Raw genomic sequence first — 17,472 nt, 5'->3', positions numbered from 1 at the left:
TAGAGAGAAAATATTTTACCACTTCCATTGATCTTAACCGATTTTGGCCGTGACTTCTCAGCAGAAAAAGTATAGAAATCTAAGATTATCGAGGAATTTGAGAAATAATAAGCCTATAACACACCTCAGATATTGTTCTTCCGTTTGTGCATATTATATTTGCATGAAATATCTTGATTTTTAATCCTATTAAGGTCAAAATCCGACGGGAAAAAATGAGTTCATTTTATTTATATAGAGATAAATTAGAACCCTGGAATAAGGCATTAAAAATTCGTAACAAAATACAGAGCAGCATATAACTCATAATCAAATAACATTAAAAATAACACTGTAACCAGGGACAGGGAAAATATATTCCACATCATAACCTGAAAAAACTGTATCCTAGGGCCACCATATCTCAGGGTTCTACTTTTTTATTCTTCATTTTAATTCTTCTTTCTTGCCGATATGATTATATCAAAGCACCCAATATTGGATGAAGTGATCATCTAAATTATATATATATATATATATATATATATATATATATATATACACACACACACACACACACATAGTAAAAAAATAATTATGACAGCCCCTTTAAGAAATTCGTTTCTTATCGTTGAGCACTTTCAGTTGAATTAAAGTCAGTCAATTTAGCTCTTATGCATAGATCATCGTATCACGATTAGATCACTGTCTGAACCCCCGGGATAAGGCATTAAAAATTAAGATGTTTAAATTCAACGTTATTTGACGTGGTTAATGGTAGCCGAATGGATTAGGTCTTCGGTAATCGAGCGAGAGAGGTCTCGTGTTGCGGGGTTCAAATCATTCGATTTGGGGTATTAATCATGACACCCTCCACTGAAGATTCCCGAAAGGATGAAACACTAGTGTCTGTAGGTATTTAATTATTATAGTAAAAAATAATTATATATACATATATATATATATACACACACACACACAGAGTTACTTACATATCTTTCTGTACGTCTTTGTCATCGAATCGTCGACCAATAAGACGTTTCGTAGCACTGAAGGTGTTTTGTGCATTTGTTACAGCTTGTCGTTTAGCTGGCATACCACATAAACGTTCTCCATCCTTGGTGAAAGCAACTACGGAGGGTGTTGTTCTGGAACCTTCAGCATTCTCCAGTACTTTCGGTGTCTTACCCTCCATGATGGTGACGCACGAGTTGGTTGTACCCAAATCAATACCAATAACATGGCCACGCACTTTGTCAGAGCTGAAAAACGATAAAATAAATTTGTTAAATAGTAAAGAGTGCAGAAAGATGCTAAAGTCGACAGTTGGTGGACTCCAATCATGTGTTAGGCATATTTTAAACAGTGGTTAAATTGTCGTCAAAACGCTTTCAAAAGAGAAATATTTAAAGCTCAGGAGTTTATAATGCAATTAATCATTTCCAAGATCAGATATTTCGCATGTGGGGTTCAAATAGAAAACTATACATTCAAAAGAATATCCAACAAAATTTATGTAGTTGTAAAACTAAACTATCTGGAGTTTCCCATTCAAACTTAATTGTAACCCAAGTCACTTAATTTTATTAGTAAACAAATATTAAAGAAACTGAATTAGTATATCGTCAAAATTTGGGTCACTTTTAGTTAGGAAAAAAAAAAAAAAAAAAAAAAAACCCTAGTTTTCACATTTCATAAATCCCATATTTTAAAAAAACTATTAGAAAAAAAAAAATATATATTTTGATGAAACTTTTCTTTTACTTATATCCTTATGAAATACGTTTACAAAAATGACAATAAGTTGCATAACAGTTCATTTATTAATTTAGGAGATGTTATCAAAATCACCCCCCCCCAAAAAAAAGGGGGGGGGTAAACTTTTCTAATCTCTATAATATCAATAAAAAGATTTTTGTATAATATTTTTTTTCAGGTTTCAAAAAATGTTTTTTGTGCTGCTAAAAAAATCTTTTTCTGATGCAATCAACTAAAAGAATTCATAGGAGTACAAAGGCTTTATCCAAAAAGGAGAGAGATGCAACATTCTATGTTAATTGGAAAAGGCTTGTAACAGGGTTTGTACAGATTTTCAATCTCCATTTTCAAGGACTTCTCCAGAAAATATTTTCAAAATTCAAGTTTACAAAAATAAAAAAAATAAAAAAATTGGGGGTTTGTTTTACAATCCACAGAAGTTACGCTAACGACCCTGGTGTCTAACTCTGTCCCGTGGGGAGGCATAGTAAATAGGTACTATAAGCAATAACAGTTACTGTACAGCCTACCTGAACCACTTTTTTTTTTTTTTTTTTTTTTTTAAGTAGTTTTAAATGGTTTTCATTTTATCTCAAATATTAACTTTATTTACGGCTTTTAATTTGCAACCAAGATGGCTGCTGTCTTGTCCATATTTTTTTTTGGGGGGGGGTGGCAGCCCCCTTTAAATTACATCTTTGGGAGGGGGGGGGCATTAGAGAGTCTCGTCCACACAAGGAAAGTATTTTTTCAGAGGGCATGGGGGTGGGGTAATGTTATTTATGGAGGCCACCACTACTTCCCCTCATTGTGCCCTCTCCTCCCAAATTATAAACGAGAACAAAAACAGATGCAGATTTGAACCGTTACCACAAAACTACCCAAGGTAGTTTTTGTGGTAATAGGATGTATCTCTTGTACTCCCAACAATACTATGCAATTTCAGAACAGGATATTTTAATTTTATTTTTAAAATTAAAAAAAAATTTAATGGTAGTTTTATTAATACTTAAATAATTTAATAGCATTTATCTCAAAGTAATTCGAGAATTTTCAAGGATTTTTCAAGGTAATAACAGAAATAAGGCTTTTTCAAGGCAAAAGTAAAAATTCAAGAGCTTTTCGATTCTGAACCCCCTGGAAGTTCAGTAGTAAATGTGGTAAAAGAAGGTTCAAAATATGTGAGTTGCATGAAAAAAAAAAAAGAAAAAAGTCTAATTATTATTTACTGATTTCTCTTATATTAACAGACACTATATAGTCAGTTGCCCCCCCCCCCACGCTCATTTATCGTGAAAAAGACACTTACTCATTGGCGGCTGGCCAATTATTTTTTAAAACATGTTTTTGATTTGTTTTTTTTATATATTTGTTTTACAATCCACAACGATTCAAAAAGTGGTCAAAACTCAAATATACAACAAATAAATGTTACCATAGCCTAGAACAGTTACTTTGCAACCTAATCTTATCATTTTTCAGTCTTTCGGAGTAGTTTCAAATGTTTTTTTTATCTAATCTCAAATATTAACTTAATGGCTTTTAAAGTCCAGCCAAGATGGTGCTACTACTCCTCCCTCTCTCCCCTGTGCCCCCCCCCAAATTTAAATTATAAATGAGAACAAAAAGACAGATTTCAATCTTTATCATGAAACTACCAAATGTAGTGTTGTGATAAAGGGAGATAACTCTTGTATCCACAATGCAATTTCAGAACAATGTATTTCGATTTTATTTTCAACATTAAAAAAATATTTTAATGGTTTTTTTATTAATAATTTTTAAAAAATTTTCAGTATTTATTTCAATTAAGTAATGACACCTTAGGAATTTGTTTGTGTTGGACTTGAAGACATCCAGGTTGAAGTCGGGAGGGAAACAGGCAAGAGGAACAGAGTTCCACAGGCGTGCAGTTCTAAGAAAGAAGCTTTGTTCGTGGAATCTACGTTTTGATTTAGGCACAGATAAGGAGTGGGGAAAATTATTGACGGTGGTTTCAGCTAGTCGGGTGTTTTTTGAAAAAGATTGGCGAGAGGGGACCAGAGAATGGAGCTCAGACGAGCACTTGCCATGGAAATAACGATAGAACAAAGACAGGCTCGCTACATCTCTTCTGTGGGAAAGAGGTTGCAGGGTAGAGAAAAGGGCATCCCCCACCAAGCCACGAAGTCATTTTGTACTCTGTCAAGGCAACATGGGTGTTATACTCGGACAGTATTCATTACAATTCAAACCTCTTGGACCCTCATGCTGTCCGGTACTGTCGCAAAGGAACAAATAAACAAAAATAAATCCAACTGCTTTTTTTACCATTCATTTCATCTGCCATGAGATTAACAAAACCCCACCATCTCAACACCAGCTTAAAAGTCTGGCCGCCACACATCCATCTCACCCAGAACAAACTTTTCTTCTTTACTACACGCTGGCAACAGCCAACCATTTCTCGTCTTCGACTTTACACCTCCCATCTTTCCAGATGCGAACTTTGCTGATCTCTCCATGTGCTGTCTTTTTCTGGTGACGCAAACTCGTACATACTTGCTAATTTGCATAATGCTTAAACAGCTACTGCTGTTAATACCTTCGTTAGACAGTTACCTTACAGCTGCTGTTGATATTTTCACACTCACTCATACACGCGCTATTACAGATTTGAGGCATGCACTTTAGTTAGTGAAGCTGAAGGTGTTCAGAATAGGATCAGGTGTTCAGAATAGGATCACTGCAACCAACTGAAAACACTATCAATAATTTCCCCCACTCTTTATCTGAGCCTAAACCTAAACATAGATTCCATGAACAAAGCTTCTTTCTTAGAACTGCCCACCTGTTGAATTGTCTTTCGTTTTCCTGCTTTCCAGCTGACTACAATATGGTTGTCAGCAAGTTCAACATAAACAGGTTCTTGAGGAGCCGTTCCACTTAAGTTAACAAATTTACCGAATTTCCATTACTAACGATTACTATATTGTCCAATTGACTACGGTACACTCTTAATCCTTATCCTTGAGTGGTCTCTGGGCTTTGATAAGTGGTTATGCCTATGTAAAAAAAAAAAAAAAAAAAACTATGGTAATATTATTTGCCACAATTTACTCGCATTTATAATTCCTCTTTATTTGCTACAAAAAATCAGTTTTTAATCCGGAGAAAACTCAGTTCTTTAAAAGGGGGTGCTAGGCTTTGATATTAATAAAAATTGCCCCAGTTTGGAAGGATCTCTCCACCACTGGTTAAGAACAGAAAAGAATCTCTCCACTACTGGTTAAGGACAGAAAAGAAGTGTAGTATTGTAACAGATACTACACTTTGCTCATAGCAAAATAAAAAAAAAAAAAAAAAAAAAAGGTCAAAAATCGAATCAGTTTCAACTGAGAAAGTAAACATCAAGAGAAAGGCACCGAGATGTATATATGGAGGAAAAGGAGATATTCTTTGATAAAATAAAATTCTACTACCTTCATCGTTTGAAGTGTTAGCTTTCGATGTAAAATTAGCATTTTCAGTTTTCATACACTTATTAGAAGTGAGAAAAGATCGAATAAAAAAAAAATTAATTAAAATCAATAAATAAATAAAAATATTAAAATAAAAAACTAAATAAAAAAAATAAATTAATTAAAATCAAAAAATAAATTTTAAAAAATAAAATTTATTAATGAGGTAGAGTTCTAGATATTTGATAAATAATAAAAACAATTCTATCGAAACAGTAATTTAAGCAGAAATCGGCCTTTTTTTTCTGACTTTCTAAAAAGGAGAACTTGCACTCCTGGTTCACACCAAAGTTAACCTAAGAAATAAAGAAGAGGTAGAATATTTATACTTTATCTTCGATTTTGCATAATTTTTTTACATTTTCTTACCAGTTTAAGCTGAGGATGGGGCATCCTACTGGATGCTAAACATTTACCCGCTAACTCATATTCCAAACAAGAGATCCTTTTAAGATTCTGGCCGTCCGTTTACAAATGGGACATAAAATGCCTATATACATCATCCAGTATATTGAGGAGACGGAAATATTGTGTCAGTTGGTAAAAACAATTTCTAGACATTTTCAGAAATTGCAATTCCTCAGACTGCGATTTTCTGCTCTGTTAGCACCAGTCCTTTGTAAGTTGAACTGTGCATAACGGATATGTTCAGATTTTAATAAAACAAAGTTAAATTATTTAAACAATAAAAGTTTAATAGAACAATATACACTTTTTATGAAGGCTGTTTAAAAAAATATCTGAAGAAATTAGAATGTTTATACCTTCAAGTATCAACAGAAAAGTTATTGTAGATTTAGAATTACACTTATTTATAAAAGAAAAAGAAAAGAAAAAAGGGAAAAGGGAAAGAAAAAAAGGAAAAAAGGGAAAAAAAGAAAAAAAAGAAAAAGGGAAAAAAAGAAAAAAAAGAAAAAGAAAAAAAGAAAAAGAAAAAAAAAGAAAAAAAAAGAAGAAAAAAAAGAAAAAAAAAAGAAAAAAAAAGAAAAAAAAACAAAAAAAGAAAGAAAGAAAAAAAGAAAAGAAAAAAAGAAAAAAAAAGAAAAAAAAGAAAGAAAGAAGAAAGAAAAAAAAAGAAAAAAAGAAAAAGAAAAAAAAGAAAAAGAAAAAAAAGAAAAAGAAAAAAAAGAAAAAGAAAATAAAAAGAAAAAGAAAAGAAAAAAAGAAAAAAAAAAAAGAAAAAAAGAAAAAAAAAAGAAAAAAAAAGAAAAAAAAAGAAAAGAAAAAAAAAAAAAAAAAAAACAGAAAAAAAGAAAAAACAAAAAAAAAAAAAACAGAAAAAATTTTCTAATGTACATACTCATCACAGAACGAAAATGTCATATTCTAAAAATCATATGGGTTTGGCTAGTAAACGAAAATATTTAGTTGTCAAAGGTCAACTAAAGATAAGTTTGTCCGTAGAGGCCTGAGATACAACTTATCCTATTCTTTTCTCCTTTACAAAGATGAAACTTATCTTAACTGTAGTTTCTGAACGTATATACCGTTCATTGGACAAAACAGGGAAGGGTAGAGCAGTAGCCTTGATATATCTAAGGCTTTTGACAGGGTATGGCATGATGGTCTTCTAAGGAAAATTAGATCATATGGAATCACTGGAAGAATTCATAATGTAATTAAATCCTTAAATAAGAGAAAAATCCAAGTTGTCCTCGACGGGTCGTACATCTAAACAATATGACATAAATGCAGGAGTACTTCAGGGGTTATTCCTGATATTCATAAATGACCTCCCTGATAAAATTGTATCGGAGATGAGTATATTTGCCGATGACACCACTCTCTATAACAGATATGAGGGGAAAACAAATGAACACATATCCAAGGAAATGGCAGAAACACCAGAGGATGACCTCCAATCTGTAGTGGAATGGGGACAAAAATGGATGGTCACATTCAATGCTGCCAAGACTAAACTTGTTTCCTTCAATAACTACAAGAAACCTTCTCTACCACCAATAGTAATGGCCAAGAACACATTGCCTGAAAGTACTTCTTTTAAACTCCTCTGCCTAACGTTTACAGGGAATATGAACTGGAATAGATACATTGAGAGCATTGCCAAGGCTGCTGCAAGGAAGGTTGGCTCCCTCTACCGTGCTAGAAAACTACTTACGCCTGAAAGTATCCTGTACCTCTATAAGGCCACCATTCGCCCATGTATGGAGTACTGTTGTCACATCTGGACTGGTGCATCTGCTGCTAAGAGTCGCCAACCTAATAGGTCCTGAACTGTCATCTAGGCTTCAGCCTCTGTCCCATCGACGAGATGTTGCATCCCTCTGCCTGTTCTACAAATACTTTAATGGTGAATGCTCTGACAAACTGCAAACATTTGTACCTCCTCGACATAACTACCGACAAGCTAGTAAGTCTCATTCCTTTACAGTAGAGATCCCTAGGTGCAAGAAAGCCTTTTACTCCAATAGTTTCTTCCCCAGAACTGCAAGTCTTTGGAACTCCCTTCCGGGATTCTGCTTTCCCAACTGTACTAATATGCAGAAGTTCAAGTGTAATGTGAACAGACATCTTTCTACTCATCTCCCTTCATAATGCCCCTGCAAATTAAGTCCCTGATAGTAGCCCCCTGCTTCAAAGTGGCACTGTGCCTTGTTTGGGGTGAAAATTGAATAATAAAAAAAATTAATTAAAAAAATAACGTTTATTAAAATTCAAAAACCGTTTTGAACCTCCCCACATTTTGTGATCGTTAAAAGAAAACAAATTCCATGTCCATTTAACGTTTCACGGTCGCGTCAGTTAATATGAGTGGAAAGTAAAGTTTTGTATGGCTTTACGGAATATCAAATCAATTAGATACATTTTATTGAACACAAGCTGCTAAACAGAAAAAGCATGTTCATGCCTTTTCAAAAGGAACTATATAAGAGGATCCAATTGATTGGAGGTCAGCTCAACAAATTTCCAAGAACTATTAGTTTTTTATCATCTTGTTTAGCTCAAAATATAAAAAATGTGAGAAAAACTTACGCATAACGTCTGTTGTGACAGATTTTTCCATTTATTAAACAAACACTTTGCTGCAATAAAAAAAATAAAAAAATTTAGTTGCAAAAAGTTGATAAAAAAAAAAAGTTAACATTCATATTAATATTAAAATGAATCGAGTTTCATTTAGAAGCTAAACATGTTTTAAGTTGAAAACATTGCCAGGGCCGCTGTGAAAAAGATAGGCTCTCTCTACCGTGCTAGAAAACTACTGACACCTGAAAGTATCCTGTACCTCTATAAGGCCACCATTCGCCCATGTATGGAGTATTGTTGTCACATTTGGGCTGGTGCATCTGCTGCTAGTCTCTTGCTCCTAGACAAGGTTCAAAAGAGAGTCGCCAATCTGATAGGCCCTGAACTGGCATCTAAGATTCAGCCTCTGTCCCATCGACAAAACGTTGCATCCCTCTGCCTGTTTTACAAGTATTTTAATGGTGAATGCTCTGACGAACTGCAGACACTTGTGCCCCCACGACGTAGACACCCTCGACAAACCTGACAGGCAGCTAAATCCCACCCCCACACAGTAGAGATCCCTAGATGTAAAAGATCTTTCTACTCCAGTAGTTTCTTCCCCAGAACCGCTAGACTCCAGAATTCCATTCCAGGTCCCTGCTTCCCTAACTGTACTGACATGCAGAAGTTCAAGTGTAACATGAACCGACATCTTGTTGCCCAAATCCCAACATAGTGCCTCAGTAGTTGCTGCCCCTGATAGTAGCCCCCTACACCAAAGTGGCAATGTGCCTTGTTTGTGCTGAAAATGTAATTAAAAAAAAATTTTTTAAAAAAAGGTGAAAATAAATTTATATACAATTTCAATAAATATTTTTACATGACGCAGACATTCATTCACATAATTTTTTTTTTTTTTTTTTTGGCCATAAGCAAATTTGGAATTTTCAAATTTGTGAAAGAGGGTGGAGTATGCCTTGGAATCAGCAACAAAAGGACAGACAAGATTAAAAGTTCAACAACGGCAAAAAAGATGGCAGAAAAGAGAAAAGCATTCGTGTTATGTTATCAGAACATTCATTGTAAAACTCACGCTATTGCAAGGGAGAATGGTTCAAACAATAAGGTCATCAGGATCTTGGTGTATAAAGAGATTCTTTGCTTTGCATACATGAATGGAAAGGCAACATTTTAAGCGATTTCTGTAAAAAGCCACTGAAGCAGACTATGAAGATGAAACACCTGTCGTGGCTCTTCAACAAAAAACAGGTGACTCACCCAAGAACATGGAGTCGTACAGAAACCAGGATCTTTGCAATATGAACAACATCATGCTACTTTTCCCATAAAAACATTAAACCAATGTTCTAAACGAGGTAGTGAAGTCCTAGATCAAACTTTTAACTGCAGATTAGTAATAAGATTTGACAATTTCGCAATACCAGAATTTAATCTTCCAAATCAATTGCAACTTTTTTTTTTTTATCAATTTTCTTCCTTTGAAGATTGTAACACTGAATCTCCTGTTTTCTCAGCAATTACTGCCATCCACAGTTGTCTTCTCACCAATAATTGCTGAGAATGCATTGAGGAGATTAATGTTCCTATCCAGTCGCGATTACCACCTGATGAAGGCCAGAGGAATAGTTGGCCGAAACGTCGTGAAACATCCAAGAAAGATGAGGATAATAGTCCGCAATAAATAAATTAATAAATAATACTCATCTAAATAATGAATTCCAATTAAATATAATATAGACAAATTAAATCCGCAAAAGGATTAAAGATTGAAAACGTTCATCTTTTCACGTAAGGATGAATACAATCTGAAGAAACGTCCTTGTTTAAAAATAATAAACTCTTTATCTTCTATTCATTTAAAATTAATTTTCCCTTGTTAAGGAGCCTGAGTTTTATAACATTTCGCAAATTCACTCTTCAGTTCAGCGGGTAAACTATTTTCAAATTCCATGCTGTATGGTTTTTCTTCCAGATTTGCCCTGGCCAGTCAGCCTTCCTGCGATTCAAGTCATTCATAAGAATTGCTGGGGTAATTTTTTTTTTTTTTGCCCTACAAAAATAAAACGCATCTGTCAGCACACATTAAAATTGACCTTGAACCAACCAATGTTACAAACAGATCGCAAAACATGACTTTGGAAACTAAACTACAAATTGTCGATTAACATGTTTAGAAGTTTTTTTAAAAACGCCCATTCAGCAAAGCATTTTAACAGAAATTCTAGTATAACTTTAGAAGTTAGTTTTTTTTAAACCTAAATAACTATAGAATTTTTTTGGTGCTTCTATACTAGTGAAACGAAATTTCAGAAATCGTAAAACTGGATTTCACATGAAAACAATGGCATCTACGTATTCCTCGTACTTTTAAGATGGTTATATACAAAAATTACGAAAATCGATAAAGGTAGAAAATTATTTATTAAAGAAAATAAAATAGAATTTGATGAAAATGACCGTAAGACACAGGAGAGTTCAAAAAGGGAGATCATTTTTTTTTGTTTCGATTTATATAAGATGGCAGCAATTTTCATTTGCTAACACAAATTGTTTGTTTTTTTTTAATAATTCACTAATATTCAAGTAATTTTGACTGCATAATTTGGAAGCTACCATTGTAATTTATTAGGATTGACAAAAAATTGGTAGAAACCATTGGTTTTTTATCGGAAAACACCATTTATCGACCACAAAATCTCATCCCAACCATGTAGAAGCATGGTTCAAGAAATTTTATGTCGGGTTTGGTCAGATTTCACATAACAGATTCATCTAATCTATATTTATTTCATACCATTTTATTCAATAATTCTATCAGCCATCAACACATTCAATTTCATGGACAACTGAAATTTCAAATAGGCTAATTAAATCATGTCTGACATTCTTCAGTCAATGGCTAAAAATGATATCTTATATAGCTATTATCAAAATCGGTAAATATCTTTTTAAGAAAAATAATTGGTTATGTAATAACCAAATATTACATAACATGTACACACAAACACACACGTTATATCATGTGTGGAGGAGAGGTTGAATGCTTACTAGACAACACCCTAGTGTCTTCAGTCTCTCGGGGGAGGGGCAAGGGTCTGTTTCGACAGCCCGAGATGAGGATATTTTACTATACAAATAAACCTCGACCAAATATTCACAATGACGTAGTATTCGAAGCCCGTAACCAAACACTTACTCATACAAGAAATGATGTATCGTTTTCTAGTGATGTTACCTCAAGTAACAGTATTTAGCTCGATACTCTAGCAGGCCAGATGAATCATTTTCCTGTAATCTAGCTAAACTACAATATTAAAAAAAAAAAAAAAAAAAACACAAAGAAATTAGAATGTAGACAACCAACTGGGGAGAACGAAAGTAATATTCTCCACCTCAAGATCCGAGAAACAATGAACACTAGAATTCCTGTTAGGCGATTTTAAGGTTATTTTTTGGGAAGACTCGACTTATCCATAGGTAATGTTTTTAGAAATGTTGTTAAAGAGCGACTTAGTGCTCGATCATAACATAGAAAACGCCATTTTGTTTGTGCACTCGGTATATATTGGTAATCCTTGTAATAAATCGAACCCTACTACAGTGTGTTTGCCAGCATGCAAGTACATGTGTTTTTTAGTGGAAGGCTTAATAATAATTGGAATAGCTCTGTTCACTCTTTATATGTGATTACAAGCCTGATATGATGTATTCGATATGACGTTTTTTTTTTAAGTAAGTTAAAAAACGTAGTGTTTACAATACGTCGTTCTCTCCCGAGTTTAACAAGTTTTAACAATTTAATGACAACTATTTAATGAAACCATTTAATGGCACTTGACGCATGCATTCACATTATTTACAATATATTACGGCTCGTACAATGTATGCGTTTGCATTATGTTACGTGGCTTAAAATTATTTCTAAAAACAATAACTGCGCCTGCAATCTACAGCATGTCATTGATCAGAATGTCCGATTAGCAACATTTGCGTTTGTTGCATGTAAGTATGCAGCGGATTGGTTGTATATATAAAAATCGAATAGAGCACACTTGCGTAAATACACATAATCTCGCTCACAAAAAAAAAAAAAAAAAAAAAAAAAAAAAAAAAAAAAAATTATCTGTGCAAGAAAGAGCCATGAGATGGACCATTTAACTTGTTTAGAATCTACAGTCGACTTGTACACAGATAATACCTAAAATGACAATTTTTGGTCTTAAAATACACATCAAGTTCTGCGCTCATTGTCGATGTCACAGTCCCAAATGATTTCAGCCTTAATAGAGCTGAACGTGAAAAGATAACAAAATATCAGGACCTAAAAAATGATCTAAAAACAACATGGTCTCTGAAAGAAATACACATCATACCGGTTGTGATAAGAGCGACTGGATGAATAAAAAAGAATCTTCAGAAATACTGAGAAGCAATCCCTTGAAGTCCAAGCTGTAATGAAATACAGATAGCAGCCATAAAGGGAACAGTATCTATTCTTAAAAGAGACCTCGGATATAAATTTAAATCATAATAGAATCAAATGTTAGCTCCAGGATCTCCTAAAACTTACTGAAGTAAAATTAAAAAAAAAAAAGTATATACGGTAATAAAGTTTTTTCAAATAATCAGGATATCAAGTTCGCAACTGTTTTTTTTTTTTTGGGGGGGGGGGGGGCATCATCATTTATCAAGGCCCAGAGGCCACTCGAGGATAAGGGCGAAAGAGTGTACAGTTGTCAATTGGAAAATATAGTGATCGTTAGTAATGGAAATTCAGTAAATTTATTAACAAGTGGAACGGCTCATCAAGAACTTGTTCACGTTGGACTTGAAGACAACCATAAGGCAAACAGAAGAGAGGCGTGCAGTTCTAAGAAAGAAACTTTGTTCATGGAATCTACATTTAGATTTAGGCACAGATAAAGAGTGAGGGAAATTATTGATAGTGCTTTCAGCTAGACGAATGTTTTTTGTGAAAGTTTAGCAGGGGTAGGTGGGGGAACCATAGATTGGAACCCAGACGAGCACTTGCCATGAAAATAACAATAAAGCAGAGACAAGCTCGCAACATCGCTTGTGAAAAAGAGGTTGCAGAGAAGAGAAAAGAGCATCTCCTACTAGCCTACAAAGTCTATTTTAAACTATCAGGGCAGGATAAGTCCTTTCTAGCAGCTCATGCCCAGATGTGGCAACAGTACTCCATGCTTGGAGGTACCTGGCTCTTATATAGGTAGAGAACTGCATCAGCAGTGAGATATCTACTGGAACGATAGGAGCATCCCACCATTTTTCCAGCGACCTTGGCAACGGATTTGATCAAACTTGCATAAAAGTAATTTTTACTGAAAACTTTAAAAAGGTGAAACACTTAGGCAACAAGCCAGAATTATTATATCAGTAAGTGTGGATGAAAATGTTAAAAAACGGGATTTCGTAAGACTTTTTAATTCATATTTTAATCCTTCGGACTACTGTTCTTTTCACCAGCACTATTTCAACGTTTCATTCAATGTAACCTCCAACCTCCTTCAGGTGTATCTTGTTGAACTCTGGAATCAGCATGTAATCTATATATCTAAAAAAGTGAAAGTGTGTGTGTATACACATTTCCCGATGCAATAACTGTCAATTTTCAGTCTACAGACTCGAAATAAAATATACAGGGTATGGAGATTTTGGAAAATCTTTGTAATCGGTTTTCGGCTAGAAATTTGGCTGTTAAGGGATCAAAGTTCAATGATTTGACCTTTGACAACTCTACCAAACTCCTCTGCCAATTTTGGGTATAAACAATTGAAATTTTAGATATAGGTTCCTTGGACATGAAGCTAACTTGATTTGAGCCCAAAACAATAAATGTTAAGGGGTTATAATAGGGGTCAAACTTTAAAAAATTTGACCTCTTAGGTCTATCAAATTACTCAGACACTTTCTGGTCTAAATATTTGAAATTTTACATAAAGGGTATTCAGAAGCTTTTCAATCGGTTTGGGTCGAAAATTTGAGCTACCAATATATGAATGTATGTATGTATGTATGTTTGCATGTCTGCCTAAAACTTTCGACAGAGGCGACGGATTTTCACAAGACCAGTATCATTTCGAATCTCGACCCTTTGGACCACAAATACCGAAAAATTGGCTAAAAACATTAATTTATTCACCCTCAACTGGGCGCTTTTCGATAGGGAGGTGTTGCTTTTTTTTGCCGATATTTTCGAAAGTCATCCCCTCTTTTCGATTGTCTCGCCTTAATTTAAACCTATGTCACTTCCGGTTTGGCGGCGGTCGTAACAGCAAAGACGTCACTTTTTTTTTTTTTTCACGTTCTTTTCCTCCTTCGCGGTACGGGTTCAAGCCTGCCTTCCTACTCCCACTTTTTGTTTTTTTTGCTCAACACACACCTCCAAACATCCAGGCAACACCGGGCACCCATGCTAGTTTTAAACTAAACTCTTCATTTAATCCATGGAAGTAACAGGTTTTTGTTTCATCAGCCATAACTGAGTAGAAATCTTAATTTGCAAATGTATTTGGAGTGTCCCCGCACTGAGGATTGAACTTTCAACCTCACGACTGACTTTTACCAAGTACTTTATTCACTATGCAAGTACCCATGGCGCAGTGGATAAAGTACTTGCTAAAATTGAAAATACAATTATGAATTACTTGGGATTTCTATTCAGTCATGCTACCCCCATAGATTAAAAACTTAGACAAGACAAGATACACCTGAAGAAGGCACATTGCTCGAAACATCATACAAATAACACTCAAAAATGAAAAGAGTAGTCCGACCGAAGAATCCAAATATGAATATTTAATGGTCATTTCAGAAATGCTGGTGGTCATCTTGTACGTGTGAGTACGTGCTTTTGTGTATAAATGCAACCCCGAGAAACTGTGCACTCATGCGTACCAAGATGACCACCAGCAATAACATAAGAACTGACATTGCTTAATATCTGGAAAAGTTACATGCGATATTCGTTTTCAGCATACTCAAAAACTTCTTTTAAAGGAAAATTTTAAGGTGGAAACCAGATAAAAATTTCTTACTTTATATTTGACAGTTTAAATGCTTTCAAATTCCAAAAAGTCAAACTAATTCATTTTTTTTTTACATTAGGTCCACCTCCACAATTTTCTTTAAAATTACGACCTTTATAGGTTTACAACTATGTTGAATACGAAAATAGCATTGAAATTTTGCAGACAAGTAGTTTAACATACAAAAACCTGTATGCATGCACCAATTCACCATTCACATTTCAAATGTCAACTTTTATAGGTTTTCGGGTACGTTAACAAATATCAATTAAATTTGGGGCAAATATTTTCACCCTTCCACCCAACTAGGGTGTTTATTCCAAAAGCCGTTCTTAACATGAAATTACTCCAAAAAGTGAAGTCATGTTTTGTTCCATACGCGTGCACATTACTAATTTTTCGGTTGTGAAAAAGTGGATTTGTTTCTGTTAGGTGGCAGTGTCGGTCGCAGAGAAGTAGATTTGTTTATCGCGCATGTACAAACATGGCCGCCAGTGAATTAGTGTATAATACAGGTCTTTATATCACAAAAACTACTTTCCTCAGCAAAATTGAAAAGATTTTCTTATTCAACATAGTTGAAAACCTATAAAAGTCGTTATTTAAAAGATGTAGAGGTGGACCTAGTGTAAAAAAAAAAAAACTTAAAACTATTTCATTTTTTTTAAGAAAACTATTAAAATTAAGACTGTTTCCAAAAGTAAAAAAAACAAAACAAAAAAAAAACAATGCATTGTGGTGGATTTTATTCCGTTATTAAATGCTATACATATTATAAATTTTAATTTTACACTAATGCATTTTTTTTTATTTCAATACATGATAGATTCATTGCAAAAAAAAAAATAAAAAAAATAAAATAACGTGCCAGTCACGTAAAAATGAATGAGAAACAGATTTGAAAAAAAAAAATATATAACTGCTTCATTTACTCAAAATTAATATACGCAAGTATAAATTTATGTGTAAATTTTAAGTATTTACTTCAAAAGTGCTCAATACGTAGGTAAAGCTAGTTAGTTATAAAATATATATGGCGATTAAGCTACATTGAATATTCTGCGTTTCATCCACTCTAGGATTCTGCAGGCTTATGCGCACAAGCCTGAATATTCAATATAGCTAAACCGCCATATATATTTTATAACTAACTATATAACAAATATATAACAAATAAACGTTATCAAAGGCAAGATAAGTTACTTTTCTACCTATCTGTAAAAGTTTTTAGTGGTTTTACTCATTTCAAAACGTGGAATCTTTAAAAAAATCAGTGTTTATCGACATATTTGATAAAGAAAAATGGCGGCGTGCTCGCTATTGAATACGGTAAGTTTGGGAAAAGGAGTTCAAACTAAAAAATTATACAAAATACTGTTAGAAACACATCGAAACCGCCTATGTTACGGTAACACATTGATTGAGTGAATTTTTAACAGTATTTTGTATAATTATTTAGTTTGTACTCATTTTCCCAAACTTACTGTATTCGACAACGATCACGCAGCCATTTTTTTTTCCAAAATATATCCATAAACACTGTATGATTTTCGAAAGATTTCACATTTTAAAGTGAGTAAAACCACGAAAAACTTTTCCAGATATGTAAAGGAGTAACTTATCTTGCATTTGATATTTGTTATAGTTTTGTTTTTTGACTACTTTTTCGAAGTAATAAAAATCCACAAGTTTTCTCGTAATTTTATAAAGATTCGTGTATTTTTAAATAATTAGTTAAATTAAAGCAAAATACAAGATTTTTTTTTTCTTACTGCCCGGGGGGGGGGGGTAAATTGAATGCGAAATTTTAAATCCCGATTGCATCAGCTGAAGGGCGAGAGAGGATAGAAATCCGAACAAGTTATGTAATCCGAGGAAAAGATGAATGTAGTAAGAAGAGGCCATGCTCGCCGGAAGTACAGTAGACAAGTTATTGCCGGTCACCTGCCCCGCCCCTACCGAGGAATACCAGCAGATCCATCTACGCCTATCGTTATACCTCTCAAAAGGGTCTTAGTTTAATTAAATATCGATTCGGGGAGCATCATTTGGGTTTGTATTACAGTCCACAGGAACGAAAAAGTGGTCAAAAATTCAAAATAACACAAACGTTATTAAAGGCAAGGTAAGTTACTCTTCTTCTACCTATCTGTAAAAAATCTTTAGTGGTTTTACTCGCTTTAAAACGTTTAATC

At 33.8% G+C, this 17,472-nt stretch overlaps 1 protein-coding gene across 1 annotated transcript in view; it reads right to left on the bottom strand.

Annotated features, from left to right (window-relative positions):
* Positions 1-17,472, bottom strand: part of LOC145283850 (stress-70 protein, mitochondrial-like) — a 62,379-nt gene that overhangs the window by 38,457 nt on the left and 6,450 nt on the right. Inside the window, exons 2-3 of the mRNA XM_080132962.1 lie at positions 8,232-8,281; positions 972-1,241 (exon numbers count right to left, since the gene is read on the bottom strand). Coding sequence (XP_079989088.1) covers positions 972-1,241; positions 8,232-8,281 — 320 coding nt within the window. The remainder of the gene's footprint in view (positions 1-971; positions 1,242-8,231; positions 8,282-17,472) is intronic.

This window comes from Euprymna scolopes, chromosome 8 (genome assembly GCF_053919585.1).
Source record: "Euprymna scolopes isolate OS-2025 chromosome 8, ASM5391958v1, whole genome shotgun sequence".
NCBI lineage: Eukaryota > Metazoa > Mollusca > Cephalopoda > Sepiida > Sepiolidae > Euprymna > Euprymna scolopes.
Note: the sequence above shows the minus strand (reverse complement) of the source record. Positions and strands in the feature narration are given on the sequence as shown.